Source organism: Urocitellus parryii, chromosome 1 (assembly GCF_045843805.1).
Source record: "Urocitellus parryii isolate mUroPar1 chromosome 1, mUroPar1.hap1, whole genome shotgun sequence".
Classification (NCBI taxonomy): domain Eukaryota; kingdom Metazoa; phylum Chordata; class Mammalia; order Rodentia; family Sciuridae; genus Urocitellus; species Urocitellus parryii.
The window spans coordinates 118409695-118428716 of record NC_135531.1 but is presented as its reverse complement, the minus strand read 5'-3'; the positions used below and the strand labels follow the sequence as shown (position 1 = coordinate 118428716).

The following is a 19022-nucleotide window of genomic DNA, read 5'->3' as shown; positions in this document are numbered from 1 at the left end:
ACCCAGGTTGTTACTTGTGTTCTTGATAGTTGCCATTCTGACTGGAGTGAGGTGAAATCTCAGGGTGCTTTCAATGTGCAATTCTCTAATTGCTAGAGATGTTAAACATTTTTTTATATATTTGATGACTGATTGTATTTCTTTCTGAGAAGTGTCTACTTAGTTCCTTGGCCCATTTATGGACTGAATTGTTTTTTGGTGTTTTTTTTTTTCTTTTTTTGGTGGTGGTGGCGCTGGGCATTGAACCCAGGACCTAATGCATGTGAGGCAAGCACTCTACCAACTGACATATATTCCCTGCCCCAGTGTTAGGCTTTTTGAGTTCTTTGTATATCCTGGAGATTAATGCCTTATCTGAGGTGCAGGTGGCAAAGATTTTCTCCCATTCTTGAGGCTCTCTCTTCACACCCTTGATTGATTCCTTTACTATGAAGAAGCTTTTTAGTTTGATACCATTCCATTTATTGATATTTTTTATTTTACTTCTTGCACTTTAGGAGTCTTGTTGAGAAAGCTGGTTCCCAAGCCCACATGATGGAAAGTTGGGCCCAGGTGCATGGTTTCTGGTCTAATACCTAAGTCTTTAATCTACTTTTAGTTGAGTTTTGTAAAGGGTAAGAAAAAGAAGGGTTAAATTTTTTTTCTACTAAATATGGATTTCCAGTTTTCCCAGCACTTTTTGTTGAAAAGGCTATCTTTTCTCCAATTATGTTTTTGGTGCCTTTGTCTGATATTACTGTATTTATGTGGGTTTGTCTCCGTATCTTCTCTTCTATTCCATTGGTCTTCATGTCTGTTTTGCTGCCAATACCATGCTGTTTTTGTTATGATAGCTCTGTACTATAATTTAGGGTCTGGTATTGTAATGCCTCCTGCTTCATTTTTCTCATTAAGGACTGCTTTGGCTATTCTGGGCCTCCTGTTTTTCCAAATAAATTTCATGCTTTTTCTATTTCTATGAAGGATGAAGAATTTTAATATGAATTGAATTAAATCTGTATAGTGCTTTTGGTAGTGTGGTCATTTTGACAATATTAATTCTGCCTATCCAAGAACATGGGATATCTTTCCATCTTCTAAGGTCTTCTTCAATTTCCTTCTTTAGTGTTCTATAGTTTTCATTTAGAGGTCTTTCACCTCTCTTGTTAGATTGATTCCCAAGTATTCTTTTTGAGGCTATTGTGATTGGGATAGTTTTCCTAATTTCTCTTTCAACTGATACATCATTGGTGTACAGAAATGCAATTGATTTGTGGGTGTTAATTTTGTATCCTGCTACTTTGCTGAATTCATTTATGAGTTCTAGAAGTTTTCTGGTATAGTTTCTTAGGTCTTCTAAATATAGAATCATGTTGGGCTGGGGTTGTAGCTCAGTGGTAGAGTGCTTGCCTTGCACACATGAGGCACTGGGTTTGATCCTCAGCACCACATAACAATAAATAAATAAAATACTGTGTCCATGTACAACTATATATATATATATATATACACACACACACACATTAAAATACACACACATACACACACACACACACACACACACAGAGGATCATGTTGTTGGTAAATAGAGATAGTTTGAGATCTTCTTTTCCTATCTGTATCCCTGATTGCTTGATTGCTCTGGCTAGAGTTTCAAGAAGTATGTTGAACAGAAGTAATGAAAGTCTTCTATTCCTTTTTTTTAATATTTTATTTTTTAGTTTTAAGTGGACCCAATATCTTTATTTTTATTTTTATGTGGTGCTGAGAATCGAACCCAGTGCCTCACGCATGCCAGGCGAGCACGCTACCACTTGAGCCACATCCCCAGCCCCTTCTATTCCTTTTTTTAAAATCCTGTCCTCCTTATTTCAATTAGCTTCTTCATATCAGAGAAAACATTCTACCTTTGACTTTTTGGGACTGGAATTTTAACTAATCACTAGGAATTCCAACTACAGGTGTGAGTTAAAAGGAAAGCAGCTTATAGCTTTTCTAAGCATTGTCGAATCTGAGTTAGTCACCCTCTCTTTTACTATGGACTGTTTATACATATGAAAAATAGCTTTAAATGTTTAAAGGAAGTTCTTATATCCAGTGGAAGTAATTTCACAAACAGTATTACAATATGAACATCCTCATTCTCACAAAGATGATGTTGGGTAGACGACAATGAAAAAGTAAATTCCCTCTAAGGGACTGAGGTTGAGAGAAGCATAACACTGGCAGATGAAGCCACTCGAGTCCTAAATACATAAGAAATTGGTTGAAAGGCAGATTTTAGCCAACAGGAATAAAGAAAGACATACCTCAAGGCGGATACCTCAAAGCTGTATTCAGACCCAGATCCACACATTACATATAAAGATTGTTGGATAAAAATGTTTTAAGTGTATAAAAATGCTAATTCTGTTGCCTTTCTGACTTGGCAGTAACCTTTCAATGTTTACCCTCACATTTTCTTTAAAATTAGAAATAAAAAGGATGTGTATTCATGATCATTATTTTTTCAATTACTATCAATAAGAAATTCCAGACCATAATTTATAACACACCACTAGTCTACTAAAATATATTTTGAAAAATTAAATCCAATAAATACCAGAAATTATTTTTCTTTAAATTTAATATAGATAAACCTTTCCTTATATATGTACAATTTTAAAAGTTTAGGAAATTATATTATAATAAAATTTGTCTTCTCAACTTAGTCACATTAAATGTTCAACCTTTTGTCACTAACAATAATATTGAGAAAGATTCAGAGCAATGCTTTTGAGTTGCATTAAAGACTTATTAAAATAAGTACAGCTATGTTTGAATGCAAGAATAAAGGCCATTTCAGTGATTAATCTATTAATTATTGAGATTTTCTACAGATGTAGCACAGATGTTAGGAATCCTTTGAGTCTTTGCGTTCTTTTCCTAAATACACAAGTATGTACTGCTCACTGAAGCTGTCTGGAAAACTTTAAAAGGCAAGAAACATCAAATGGACAATCTCACCACCAAAAGATGACAACAGTATCAATCAGATTTCTTATTTATAAAACACCAACCAATCTGACATATGTAAATAGAACTAGATCTTATTACAAGCCACTAGACAATTCAAACATCATTGAGAGAATTAGAAAGACAGACTCAAAGTTAAACTTCCAGAAGCAAATACCCAAGGCCACCACAGAAATGGCATGATGTAGACATTATCTTTTCTCTGTTATTATCAAATGCCAGGAACCCAAGGTTACTGTAACTACTACTGTCTCCAATGCCAATGTCACTCTTGCATCAAGAATATAACAGTGAGAAACTACCATTGCAACTGCTTCTGTCATTCTCAAAAGCAAGACATATTTACCACCACTCACCCATACCTTAAAAATGGAGATTTCACATAAGGGCCCTTCCTCTCACTTGCCAAAATCTTACTCACAGGGGACTCTGACCTGATAAGTAAAGATAATTTGTCTGACTACTAAAAGAGACTGGATAATGTACTCATAATTTATATTTATTTAATTATCCTGACAGAAATATGGGTTTCTAGATCACAGAGAGATTTATAGTTACTCACAAAACGTCTTCTATCAGTTCCCCCAACTCACTATGGAGCAACTCAATGAAAGCAGAGGTCATGTGCTTATATAGAAGGAGCCTGAAAGAAGAGGAACTCCAAAACTATGAATCTCAGAGGTTATACAGGAACTGCTGGCACATCTATTCCTCTTATCCTGTAGGATGTAAACAAATTGTCTATGTGAGGAAGAAGGCATGGACAACCTATGAAATATAAGAAAATGGCTATGGGTTTTAAAACCCTTAAAGTGAAAATAAATGACAAGGGTCTTTTAAGTATATCACCTTTAGAATGCAAGCAAATGATACTGGGTCAAAACATCATCTCCAACTTCCAAAACATACAACATCCAAATCCAAATGACCTTAAAGGGAGGGGCCAGTGCTTTGTGCTCAAAAAGACCTGAAAATGAATATTATATATATATATATATATATATATACACACACACACATACATACACACACACACACACACACACACATACACAGTGGGCTGTTTCCAAATACTGGAGAATTAAACTTTAAATTAAACTTTAAGCTCTAAGTTTCATATACAAAATCCACCAAAAGGGAATTCCCAGAAGATGATGATAGCATTATTGATGGTAACTACATCACTATTTAAAATTTTACGTTTTTATCATTCCTGTTTTTTTTTCTTACAGCATCTATACTTATATTGAACTAAAGATCATCTCATAGTATGCTTTGCCTCTGTTGAACATATTCTCATGTAATTTAAGTCTCTAACAAACAATGGAATTATATTTATTTGAAGCTATACTGTTTGAAATGATGGTAGGAAACAAGGAGCCCCAACAATAAATCCCCACTTTACACTTATCCTAAAAGGCAGCTTGGAATGGTTTTCACAACATGTTTAAGACTCAGGGAGCTTAAAAACCACCACTCAAGACCATGATTTTTAAATCTAATATTAAATTGAATTACTATAATTAATTAAACTACTATCTTTTCCCACTCATTTGATAACTATCTCATTGTTAATTATTTCATCATATTAAAAGACATTGTACTCTTGAACCCATTAGCAATTTTTTTAAATTTTTTTATTAGTTGCTCAAAACATTACAATGATCTTGACATATCATACATTTGATTCAAATGGGGTACGTAACCTTAATCTTATTTTTCCACGTGTACAGATTGCAGGATCACATTGGTTATACAGCCACGTTTATACATAGGGCCATACTAGTGTCTATTGTATTGTGCTGCCCTTCCTATCCCCACTCCCCTTCCCTCCCCTCTTTCTACCCAATCTACTGTGACACGTTTCTCTCTCTCTCTTTTTTCTTCCCCCTCACACCATCTTATATGTAATTTTGCATAACAATGAGGGTCTCCTACCATCTTCTGTGCAATTCCCCTTCTCTCTCCCATTCCCACACACCTCTCGTCCCTATTTAATGGTAATCTTCTCATGCTCTTCCTCCCTGCTCTGTTTTGAGTCGCCCCCCTCATATCAAAGAAGACATTCTGCATTTGTTTTTTAGGGATTGGCTAGCTTCACTTAGCATAATCTGCTCTAATGCCATCCATCTCCCTGCAAATGCCATGATCTTGTTATTTTTTAGTGCTGAGTAATATTCCATTGTGTATAAATGCCACATTTTTTTATCCAGTCATCTATTGAAGGGCATCTGGGTTGGTTCCACAGTCTAGCTATTGTGAATTGTGCTGCTATGAACATGAACCAATTAGCAATTTATTCCCAAATATCATGTCAAGTACAAATCTATTTTTTCCAAAAAGTACCACAATTGTCCCAACAGCATTTAATTAATAACATTCCTCAACTATGAAATCTCATCTTCCTCACATGAAAGTCTTTAATAACAGTACCACCTACTTCATATCATTTAGCAGATATATTATAGATGGTTTAACATCAAAATGTACGTGAAAAATGAAAAACTAAAAATTAAAAAATTAGGAAAATATTAATGTAAATTTTGGATGTGGAAGAACCAAGTAAGAGAGAAATGCCAGTCTCCATAAAGAAGTAAACTGAAAAATCTAACCACATATATTTAAATTATTTCTACAGGACAAAATAAACTAGAAACAAAGTCAAAGAACTTTAACCTTTATAAGACAAAGTATGTGAAATGCACGAGACAAGAGAAAATGGTTTATCTTCTTTGAAAGAGGGCTATAAACTGGTAAAAATGATAAATAAACCCTTCCTAACCATCACAAAAAAATTGGCAAAATATATAACTAAATGATTCACAGAAGAAATATAAATAGTCTGTCTTATGTTTTGGATACGAGGTGTTCCCCAAAAGCTCCTATGTTACTACAAGAGGTGTGAGAGCTGTAACCTAACTAGTGGATTAAGCCATTTGATGGATTAGTAATTAAAAAGGACTAACTGGGTGGTAAGTGCAGATAGGCAGGCAATAGTTAAAGGAAGTATGCCACTAGGGCATGCCTTCAGAAATTATATATTATTCCCTGTATCCTCCTTTCTCTTTGTGCTTCCTAGCTGCCATGAAGTAAGCAGATGTCCTCTGTCAAACTTTTCTGCCATTATGTTCTACCTCACCTCAGGCCCAAATGGATAGAGTGTACAAACCACAGACTGAACCTGTGAAATCATGAGCTCAGAATAAATTTTTCCTCGTTTAAGTTGTTCTGGTCAGGTGTTTTGGTCACAATGATGAAAGGCTAACACAGTGTGTAAGACTAAAAAGGTCTTCAGTCTCAATAAAAGAATGGAAATGAAAATTCAATTAATGAGCTATCAATTACTCATCAAACCAGCAAATATTCATAATATCCCTTACTTGAAAGTTTAAATGTGTATTCCTTTTGATTTTATAATCTTACTTTTAGGATAGTATCCTATAAAAATAAATATCACAGTAAATCTTGACTGAGGACAAATGTCAAAAGTGTTTATTTCATCAGAGGGAGATTTATAATTTATAATCTATACTATTTGAGAAAACACAAACATACATCTCTTTAGGGAAATCACTGATAACTTAATCCACTAGGCAGATTCATGTTATAGAATATTATGAAACGTAAATCAGATATTTCTGTGGACTGAATAAGATCCTTCCAAAATTCATTAAGTCCTAACCCACAATGTGACCTTACTTGGAGACAGGGCCTGTGCAGAGGTAATAAAGATTAAATAAGGTGTTAAGGGTGGGGCTCTATCTCATAGGGCTTAATTAGAAAAAGAAACACCAGAGTTCTCTTTCTTTTCCATTCAAGGACATATGCAAGTCAGAAAGAGAGCCTTCACCAGAAACCAAATTAACTGGCAACTGGATCTGAATTTCCAAGTCACTAGAACTGTGAGAAATGAATTTCTGTTGTTTAAACCATCCAGTCTAGTCACAGCAACCCAAAAGGACTAAAAGCCAACTAAGACAGAGCTATATGCATCCATCTGGAGAAACACTCCCATGGAAAGGAAAATGGGAATAAATTTACATTGCATTATCATCTTATTTCTTGACATTTTTTTTATTTCAAGAAATAAATCAAAGATCTTCTATCTGTTAATATATGTTGATACAGTACACATGAATACAGGAAAAAAGTTAAAAGCAAACATAACATACTTGTAACTCAACACCTAAAGGTATGGGGCAGGCAGTGGAATGCTATCTAGAAGGATAGCAGAGATAATTACTTTCACTTTGCTTCAAAAAACAAGTTAAGCTGGGGCTGTGGTTGTGACTCAGGGATAGAGCCCTCACCTAGCACATGTGAAACACTGGGATCGATACTCAGCACCATGTAAAAATAAATAAATAAAGGTATTATGTCCAACTACAACTAAAAAATATATTTAAAAAAATAATAAGTGGGCTGGGGATGTGGCTCAAGCGGTAGTGCGCTCGCCTGGCATGCGCACGGCGCTGGGTTCAATCCTCAGCACCACATACAAATAAAATAAAGATGTTGTGTCTGCCAAAACTGAAAAATAAATATTAAAAAATTCAAAAAATAAATAATAAGTCAAGCAAATGCACATCCTTCTAAATCTCAGAAGATATTTTTAAATTTAAAATATATTTTGAGCTGGGTGCAGTGGCACAGGCCTATAATCGCAGCAGCTTGGGAGGCTGAGGCGAGAGGATCACAAGTTCAAAGCCAGCTTCAGCAAAAAGTAAGACACCAAGCAACTCAGTGAGACCCTGTTTCTAACAAAAAATACAAAATAGTGCTGGGGATATGGCTCAGTGGTCAAGTGTCCCTGAGTTCAATCCCCGGTACACCCCAAAAAAAGGTATTTTGAATTTTATCTTCTTTAGCATCAAAAAATGATATCACATGATTTCATTAATTACTGAACTGTGTATTTCAATAAAAGTGCCAATTCAAGAAATATTATGGTTTTATATACTAACAGGTTTTATCGGCCAGGATACAATTTATAACTATATTCACTGAACTCTTAACTATATCAAGGAATAAGGCAAACAATTGATACTGTCTTAAATGGTTAGAGTTGATCCAATGTGAGTTTATTTTCTTTTTCATTTATGTAGAGAGAATAAATTTTATATTGCTCTGTTAATTACTTTTCTAAGTGCTAATATATCCAAATACTGTATAGGTACACATGCCTCCTTGCAGAAAAAAATACTGGCTTTATATGAAGGGAACTTTGCAAGTTAGAAATATTCTCTATATCTCAATTATGACAATGATTCAATTGTATTCATTTGCCAGAATTCATCAAATCATGTTTAAAATGGATAATTTATTGTATATAAGTTGTATCTCAATAAAGCTGATGTTTTAAAAAATAAAAATGCAGAATTTATCTCAAATCATTTGCAATGTAGAGAAAAAATATTCCTATATTATAGTTATTCTATATTTTTTCACATTTTCAAAATGTAAAGGGCAAAGAAAAATACTCAACACAGTCTTAAACAAAAAGTATTTTTCCAAAAATTAAAAGCATCAATCCTTTTTTTAAATGGTTGATGTGATCTATGCCTTATACAATAGCACAATACAAAATGGGTCTTTCAGCCCTGGAATTGCAGGTCCTTTTGTAGAAATACAAAACAGTTATAACTCCAAGGTTTTGCATCAAAACTCTAGAAGTTTCTGCAGCCTACCTTTTTTAAACTTATTTATTTCATACATGATAATAGTGGAATGCATTACATTCATAATTATCCATTCACAGCACAATTTTTCATAACTCTGTATATAAAGTATGTTCATGGCAAATTATGCCATTATACCTGAGCTCTCTTATTGATTTTTTTTTGCATTACAATTCTTAATATACCTTTATACCACAATTTATCATATCTCTGTTTGTATAAAAGGTATGTTGAGCAAAGGAAAATATACACACTAAGACCCAAAACACACATAATATTTACTTACCTGGATATCAGAACAGGCATATATATTCAGGTTAGACAATAACTGTTCAGGCATTAGGTATACCTATACAGTTAATAGTTCCTAAATTACCACACATACCAGGAATGTGCAGTTTCCTTTCCTACTTCAAAGCATCACCTAGTGATCTTGTTAAAATGAAATTTTTTAGTAGTTCTGAGGTGGGAACTGAGATTATACATTTCTAAGCTCCCAAATGATACAATGCTACTGCTGGTCCACGGACCACAGTTTGAGAAGGAAAGCAGAGCACATCCTTTCACATTCTGCTACTGTACACTTATCTCTACACAATATATTATATTTCAAAATAAAAATTCCTAAATTTAAGGAACTACATTAGAACAAAGGATTTGTGACATATAATCGCAAATTTCAGTAAATTCTAAAATAAAATTAAATACAGATTTTTAAATTAGAATATGCTAGATTAAGCATAATATATTGAATTAGAATGCAGAAGATACAGATTCTACTACAAATTCTCCATTTAACTGGGTCATTTATTGCTGGTTGGTAGCTTCCACATTTTTGAAATCTGAGGATTAATCTTTTTTGTTGTATGTGTCTAGGTGATAAATAGGATATGGTAGGCGCTATGATATTGAGATATATATATATATATATATATATATACATATATATATATATATATATATATATATAAATTTAAAAATGGTTATCAGAATTTCTAGGCATGGAATTCCCTGTGCTTCTTCCATTTGTTCTTTATTCAGTTCTTAACTGTGATCTTACTTCTCTTATTGGGAGAAATTCTCAAAGATTCCTTCCAGTTCAAAAATTAATATAATTATATTATTACTTACCAAGGGATTTGAGAATTTCTCCCAATAAGAGAAGTAAGATCACAGTTAAGAACTGAATAAAGAACAAATGGAAGAAGCACAGGGAATTCCATGCCTAGAAATTCTGATAACCATTTTTAAATTTATATATATATATATATATATATATATATATATATATATATATATATATATATATCTCAATATCATAGCGCCTACCATATCCTATTTATCACCTAGACACATACAACAAATAAAAGCAAATGCGTTCAAGCTAACTCCACTTCTATATGTAAATACTACCTACAGGTTCAGAAATTGCCCTGATTGCCTATGAAGAATACAAAACACTATAACAAATGAACCAGAAAACTCTAGAAAGTACAAATATGTCAACAAATTTAACAATGGTATATAAATTATAAAGTAAATCACTGATATGGAAGGCCTTTGGTATTATGGATTTAACATTCAACTGTTCTAGCTGTATCACAAGGTCACTAAAGTTTTACAATTACATATTTTGCCATGGCACTAATATAAGGATGATACTGGAAACTACAATACAGAAGTGATTTAACAAACACCTAGTACAACAGGCTACTCAAAATCTATATGTCAATGAGGCAGCACTGCTCTCTACTTTTCCAGAATCTTTTACATTATCAACTCAGTTGAAGTGGGAAAAAAATATAAAAACCTTCTTTTAAAGTGGAAAAAGGGGCATTAAAAAGTAAACCAACCCCCCAATGCTGATACAAATATTAAAAGAAAATAGTTTTGTATGAAACAAAAAGGACAATAATGAATTAGGCAAGAGATCAAATATGTAACATAAACTAGTCCATAATAACTGTATGTGGACAAAAGAAAAAAGTTGTCATGAAAATCTCTTATCCAATGTGTGCTCCCAATAATACTCTGCTTAGCAAGTGAGATGTCGTTAAGACAGCAAAGCAAGGATATGCAAATACTCCATGGAAATATATTCATGAAGAAAGCCAGGGACTCTGCAAACATTTCCATACTCACCTTGGATTTATTTCTAGCAAATGTCAAAAGTCTCATGTGTTACATTCCTCTGAGGGAAGAGATTCACTGACAAATGGTCTGAATATGTTCAAAGTTCAGATTAAAAGGAGGCTAAATTAATAGGTTTGAATTACAATTCTTTCATTCCTTAATTATGTAAGTATGAAGTTCACATATGGTTACTTGCTTATTAGAAGAAAAAAATATTTTTTTTCTATAAAGAAAGCAATACAGCAGGCTGTGGTGGCACGACCCTATAATCCCAGCTACTTGAAAGGCTGAAGCAGGAGGATTTCAAATTTAAGGCCAGCCTAGGCAACTTCAGTGAGACCCTTTGCCAAAACAAAATTTATTAAGAAGGGCTAGGGTGTACCTCAGTGGTACAGCATTTGCCCAGCATGCCCAAGACCCTCAGTTCAATCCCCTCCCCTAAAACAAGAACAACACTCTGGACTTTAATATTTGATGCTAATTTTTGTTTTCTTTCCAACATTTTTCACTTATGTATTTGGAGCAAAATTTTTACCCTATTATGGAAACAAATGAGTCAATTAAATTAAGAGCAACAGGTAAGACCAATCTATGAAAAAACAGATGTAAGGTTATATGTGTACTGAAAATGGGATAAAAAGATAACAAATCGAATTTAGGAATAAAATCTAATTGATTTTTACTACAATGTTTATAAATTTTGAAAAATCAGACAAAAATTCATTTTATTTCCTGCTTTGTTACACTATAATTATTTTAAAATTTATATGGAGCACTAACTTTAATTCAACCAAGGAATGTATAAGCAAGCATATACCTTGATTTCAAATAAAAAATTAATATGTAGCAGACTATAGTATCTAGAGAGTCTGTTGTCTGCCCAGACACCTGTTTAAGTCACCTTTCTGATAACAACAGCTCAGGTACTCTGAGAAACTTCCTAATTCAGGCAGTTCTCTTAATATCATTCTCCATCAACCCTAACGGCAGGGACATCCAGGATTCTACTGTGGGAAAGAGAAATCATCTTTGGATTAGGCCAAATTAAAACAGGATTAATCTGCTGCATCCTACAGACAACTTCCAATATAAGGTGAGAAGTCCATTCATAAGAGAAAAACAGATTAAAACAAAAGAAAGCAAACCTCAAAAACAGAGCTGTTTGATAACCAGATCTAGCACAGCTTGAGACATTTCTAGCTACTTGGAGCTTCCCAGGTATATGACCTATATAATACTTCCTTTCATGTTTCAGTTAGTTAAAGTTGAATTTCTGTCAATTACACATAAAATAGTCATTTTTTTTTTACTTATTTGTGTCTATTAAAGCAGGGTCCTAACAATGTCTATTATGTAATAAAATAAATTAATTTTTCTTCCAAAAAAATTGGAAAACAGGGCTACGAATAAACTGAATATTGTCATACACTAAAAATCATCACATATAAATGAGTAATGTTTCAAAACTTAGACAATGTTTAAAATGAACTAATTTTAAGTGTTACACAAGATAGTTCAGAACTCACTGTAAAAACCATAACAATTACCAGTATCATTTTACAATTGTATCGATGTCTAAAAATAAGTCTACACTTACTTCAAAAACCAATACTTGTTTCAACTCAATTTATCTATTTTTCCATTTATATACATTCATACATCACTTAACCAATAGGAATTCATTCTGAAAAATGAATCATTAGACTATTTTGTTTATAAACACTGTGTGAAGGCTGGCATATGTGAGATACCCAGTGGTGAGCTCCTGCCTAGCATGCACAAGGCCCTACATTCAATCCTCAGTACAGAAAAAAATCAATGTAAACACTGAATAAACATCAAAGAACGCACTTAAGACAGCCATAATGTCACTAGGCTGATACAATCTTATAAGACTGCTGTTCTATATACAGTCTGTCATTGACATTCAAGGGTACTTAATTACTATTCTTGAAACTTTTCTGTAAGTTTCAAGTTATTTCAACATAAAAGTTTACAACTTGGTATGGTTAAGAACACAAGCCTTGGTCTAAACTAAGCAAGTTTACATTGCAGCTACAAAAGAGACACAAAATAAAAAGTAAGTTTAAGATCTCTGTGTCTCAGTTTTCTCAGCTGTTATCTATGTTTCCTCAACAGATATTAGTTCATAGGATCTGATGAAACAGTAAATGAATTAATATATATAAAGCACTTGGGATTGGGACTGGCCCATTCAAAGCACTCAGTTCAGCAGCTACTTTCTAAAACTATTTAGAACTTATTTAAGTATTATCTAAAAACTATGTCAGCATTTTGGTCAAAAGGAATCAAAGAACTTGAGATAAAAACTTCAGAAGTCAGGGTTTCATTGTTATTCACTAAGTGCATAGCTTGTATGCACCAACAGCAGAGCAGATGAAAACTACTAGGAATTCAAAGATAACATCATTAAAAATACATAAGGACTGAAGTTTTTCATTCATATTTTTTCAGCATATACAGCTCAAGTATAACAAAAAGAATGCATAAAATGCAGTTAATAAAATTAAAAACAATAATGAAATATTTATTGACTAGAGACTATATATTTTTATATTCATAGAACATGAACAAAAATCTATCAGGTATTTTTCCACACAGAAATCATAAACTTATTCAAAATACTGCATCCAAAGTTCTTGATCATAATTTAACAAAATCAGAAATAAAAATAAAAGAAAAAATATTATTATACTTGGTGATTAAGAACTCATTGATAAACCACAGATTAAAAGAAATCAAGATAATAAATTATTTCTATAAACAGTTCAACCCAAAATGATAGGATGCAATGAAAAGTTAAACTAAGAAGAAATACTGCAGCCTTCCTTCTCTTTATCATTAAAGAAGGAACTAGAAACTTTAACAAAGGAACTTAGTTATTATAATAAGATCAGATTTGCTGGAGGTAGGCACATGCCTGAAATACCAATTGCTTGGGAGGCAGGAGGATCTTGAGTTTGAGGCCAGCCTGGGCAACTTAGTGAGACCTGGTTTCAAAATAAAAAGGGATGGGGATATATATAGCTCATTGGTGAAGCACCTCATGTTCAGGCCCCAAAACCACTACCAAAAAAAGAAAAAGTTGGATGGCTTAAACAACAGACATTTATTTCTCACAGTGCTGGAGGCTGGAAAATCTGATTGGGGTACCAGTATGCTCCAGGTCCTAGTGAGAGCTGTCTTTCTAGTTTGCAGATGAAGTCTTCTTGCTGTATCCTCTTATGGAAGAGAGAAAGAGAGGGACAGGGTAAAGAAATATATATTTTGTGTCTCTTATTTTAAGGGCACTAATTCCATCATGAGGGCTTCATGCTCACGACCTAACTATCTCACAAAAGCCCCATGTCCAAATGCTATCACACTGGGAGTTGGGGTTCCAACTTATGAGTGTGATAAGGGAGGATCAAAATTCAGACCACAGCAGTACTTGAAGTTCAGTTCTTAAATGATGCTGGGAAAACTGTACATCCTATAAACTAAAAATAAAAATATGCCCTATCTCTTGCCATATACAAAAAGCAATTCAAAATGAATTAAAGACTTAAATATAAGATCCAAAATTATAAAACTACTACTTGATGAAAACAGGGGAAATGTTTCACAAAATTGGTCTGGACAAGGATTTTCTGAATAAGATTTCAAAAGCACAAACAGAGGCAGAAATAGACAAATAGGATTACATCAAACTGAAAAGCTTCTGTACATCAAAGGAAACAACAGAGTGAAGAAATAACCTATAGAATGAGAAACAATATTTGCAAATGGTGCATCTAACAAAAGGAGTTAATATCCAGAGTATATAAGGAAACTAAGCAACTCCATGGGGAAAAAAAAAAAGAATGCAGTCAAAATTCCCAAATAACATTTATGAAAAGAAGATGTACAAATGAACAATAAGTACATGAAAAACAGCCCAAGATCACAAATTGGAGAACAGCAAATCACAACAGATATAACCTCACCTCAATTAGAATTATCAAAAAGACAAAAAGTAACAAATGTTAGTATGTATATGGGGGGAAGGCTACTCCTATACACTAGGTGGAAATGTAATTACTAGAGCCATTATGGAAAACAGTATGAAGGCTCTGCAAAAAACTAAAATTAGAATTATCATGTGATCCAGCAATACCACCACTACCTATTATAACCAAAGGAAAGGAAATCTGTATGTTGGAAAGTTATCTGTACTCCCAGGTTCACTGCAGTACTATTCATAATAGCCAAAATATGGAAGTAATAAAAGAGTCCATCATTAGATGAATGGATAAAGAAAATGGGGTGTGTGTGTGTGTGTGTGTGTGTGTATGTGTGTGTGTGTGTTTCTTGGGATACTGTTCAGCCATTAAAAAAAGAACAAAATTGTGTAATTTGCAGCAACATTAATGAACATGGAAATCATGGTAAATAAGCAATATAAGCCAGGCACAGAGAGAAAATACCACATGATCACACTCCTCTATGGAATCTAAAAACAGCTGATCTCATAGAAGCAGACAGTAAAGTAGTGGTTACCAGAGGCTGGGGAAGAAAAGAGAGATGGAAGGAGGGAGAAGAGATGTCAATGAATAAATTTACAGTTAGCAGAAATACATTCTGGTCTTTATTGCACAATAATCAAAAATAATGAAGGTATATTTCAAAATAGCTATAACAATGATTTGAATGTTCTCACCATAAAGAAATAAAATAACAAATGTCTGAGGTAAAGGATATGCTAAATACCTTGGTTTAAATATTACACAATGTATACATGTAATACATACATATGTACAATTATTTTGTGCCAATTAAAAATAAGACTAAAAATTAAAAATAAAACTGACCAAGATAGAAATTAATAATAAGCCAATCCCAAAAAACCAAAGGCTAAATGTTCTGTCTGATATACAAATGTTAACAACAAAGGGTATGGGGAGAAGAGAAGTTCAGTGGATTCAATGAAGGGGAATGAAGGGAAGGGAGGGGAGAATAACAACAGGAAAGACAGTGGAATGAATCAGGCATAACTTTCCTACATTCATATATGAATATACCATCAGTGTAATTCCCATCATGTTCAACCACAAGAACAGAATCCTAATTAGAAAAAGTTATACTCCATGTATATATAATATGTCAAAATACTCTCTACCGTCATATATATTTAAAAGGAACAAATAAAAAAAGAAAAAAATTAATGAAATGAAAATAGTCATTAAAAACTATCTAAAATCTTACTTTTATTTTATTTTTTAATTGTAGATGAACATAATAACTTTATTTTATTTTATTTTATTTTATTTATTTATTTATTTGGTGCTGAGGATGGAACCCAGTGCCTCACATGTGCTAGGCAAGAGCTCTAACACTGAGCCACAACCCCAGCTGAAATCTTACACTTTTTAAAACTCAAAAAATAAAGAAACCTCTCCTAACTCTTCATGGAAAAATTATTTGTATGTGTGTGCACACAAGTGTATGTGTGTGTGATTAAAAACAAAAAACAGATTCCAGAGAAATTAAAATAATTATTTAAGAATATATGTTTGTATCCAGCAACTAATGTACTAACTTAGAAGAAAAACAGAATTCCTTAGAGAAATATAAAAGTTATTAAAAAAAAGATCCAAATACAAGTAAAAAGCTTGAATAATTACCATAAAAAAGTATGAACTCAAAAGAGTTCATTCCAAGAACAATGGAATGGCTCAATTTCAGAAAATATATCATCATAAATAATTACATCAAAAAATTAAAGAATAAACCATGTGATTATAATAATGAGTAACAAAAAGTATTTTGTTAAAAAATTTAGTCATTCCTGGGTGCTGTTATGGCGCAGTGGTAGAGTGCTTGCCTAGCATATGTGAGGCACTGGGTTCAATCCTCAGCACCACAAAAAAATAAATAAAATAAAAGTATAAAAAAATACAATAGCACTATTAAAAAATTCAATCATTCCTAATGAGAACTGGGTCATTTAGTGAGTAAATTAAAGTATTTAAGTATAATCTTAATGAAAAACATTATATATACATAAAAATAATCCTGGAATACTTCTCTGATTAAATGTCTAAGAGACTTTTTTTTCCCCCTAGTAATGAGGATCAAATCTAGGGCTTCATTCATGCTAGCCAAGCACTAGGCTATATCCCTTTATCCCTAATCCTTTTTGTTTAGAAACAGGGTCTCACTAAACTGCCAGGCTGGCCTCAAACTTGCAATCCTCCTGTCTCAGCAGCCCATATTGCTGGGATTACAGGTATGTGTCATTATACGAGACTCTTAATATAGCAAATGCCTATATTCCTATATGACTATAGGAATTGAAAAGGGATGACAAATTTGGAATCATATATATGTATATATACATGCATATATACACACACATAAATGTATTCAAATACACAAAGCACATGTAATTAATTCTACCACTCTCCTCTAGATTAACACATATAAATGCCACTAAATTAATATATTAAAATGTATGTATTGCTTCACAGAAAATATAAATAATATACATAATTATACATTTGTATTTATTTTCTGTCAAAACACTAGTTTTACCTGTTTAGGAAGTCGGAACAAGGAATTTTTATAGAAAATATCCTTAGCCTGGCTCCATGTACCATCAATGATGATGATTGTAGAAGGATAAACAGGAGAATCTAATATAAATTCTTCCAAATCTGTAGCTTCAACCCCTGGATATAATATTAATGTACTAGACTTCCGGCAGACAGTTGAAAGTTCAACATCTCTAAAAAAAAATATTTAAATTATCTTTATTAGCTGTGGGGAAAACAAAAGTTTTATGATATTTATTGAATTCCTAATAAAAGTTCCTCTCTACCTAGTTATTTATCTAATCAAATAAAAATACTAATTAGTTCATAAAGTATAGGTTAAGTGTCTCACAATTTTGTGTACTCTACTGATTTATTAGCCACAATTCTACCAGCCTCCCAATCTTCACTACTCTTCTCCATCTAGACTTTTCTATCCAAATGCCAAGGGCATAATTTTTACCCTCCCAAAGAAAGATCTGTGTAGAAAAGAAACATCTTAAATTGCCCTAAAATTCATTTACCTTTCTTCACTAAAGCGACGACCAATCTTTACTTTACACTTGTCCTGGGGGAGGCATGCTGCTAGGAGAGGAACTGTCCGCAACACTTTGTTTTCCTTTAATGAAAAAAATTAATGGAGACATAGATTTTTTACTTAAACACATTTTTAAAACATTTATAATGAGGCAGGGGCTGAGGCTAGAGCTCAATGGTAGAAAACTTGCTTAGTATGCATAAGGCCCTGGTTTCTATTCCCAGTACTACAAAAAAAAAACTATGGTCTGGATTGTAGCTCAGTGGTAGAGTGCTTACCTAACACACATGAGGCCCTGGGTTTGAGCTCAGTACCACATAAGAATAAATAAATAAAAATAAAAGTTATGTGTCCATCTATAACTAAAATAATAAAAAAAGTTTTTTTAATTATGAAAATTTGATTTATCACTTTACATATAATTTTCATAAATCTTTTACTACAGACCACAGTTTTATAAGAGGTAAAAATTTCTCTGATATATCAGCACTTAGCATAATATAAGTGTATCTTTTTAATGTATGTAGATATGTTTTTATTCTATGTAGATATGTTCATAGGTTTACTTCTCCAATAAAATAATATCAATCTATATAATAGGATTATGAAAAACATAAATTTGTGTTTAGATAAACTGAATTTTTTTGGCAAGGATTTAATTTCAATAATAACTACATTCTGTACTATATCAGCTTGAACATAACTGCCCAGATCTTTATGACTGGACAGCAAGAAAATACTCAAAAAAACAAAACAATGGGGCATACCAAGTGGTCACAGAAGCCCATCTTAAAGAGTTCCAGATGCTCTGACTGCAAATTGGTGCAGCAAATATAGAAAGCAGTATGGAGATTTCTTGGAAAATTGGGAATGGAACCACCATTTGACCCAGCTATCCCTCTCCTTGGTCTATACACAAAGGACTTAAAAACAACATACTACAGGGGCACAGCCACATCAATGTTTATAGCAACACAACTCACAATAGCTAAACTGTGGAACCTACCTAGATGCCCTTCAATAGATGAATGGATAAAAAAAAAATGTGGCATATATACACAATAGAATATTACTTGGCAATAAAAGAGAATAAAATCATGGCATTTG

General features: G+C 32.8%; 1 protein-coding gene across 1 annotated transcript in view; it reads right to left on the bottom strand.

Annotated features, from left to right (window-relative positions):
• The window catches only part of Dtwd2 (DTW motif tRNA-uridine aminocarboxypropyltransferase 2), a 142917-nt gene that overhangs the window by 94832 nt on the left and 29063 nt on the right, over window positions 1–19022 (bottom strand). Inside the window, exons 3-4 of the mRNA XM_077796871.1 lie at window positions 17902–17996; window positions 17379–17571 (exon numbers count right to left, since the gene is read on the bottom strand). Of these exons, the coding sequence (XP_077652997.1) occupies window positions 17379–17571; window positions 17902–17996 (288 nt within the window). The remainder of the gene's footprint in view (window positions 1–17378; window positions 17572–17901; window positions 17997–19022) is intronic.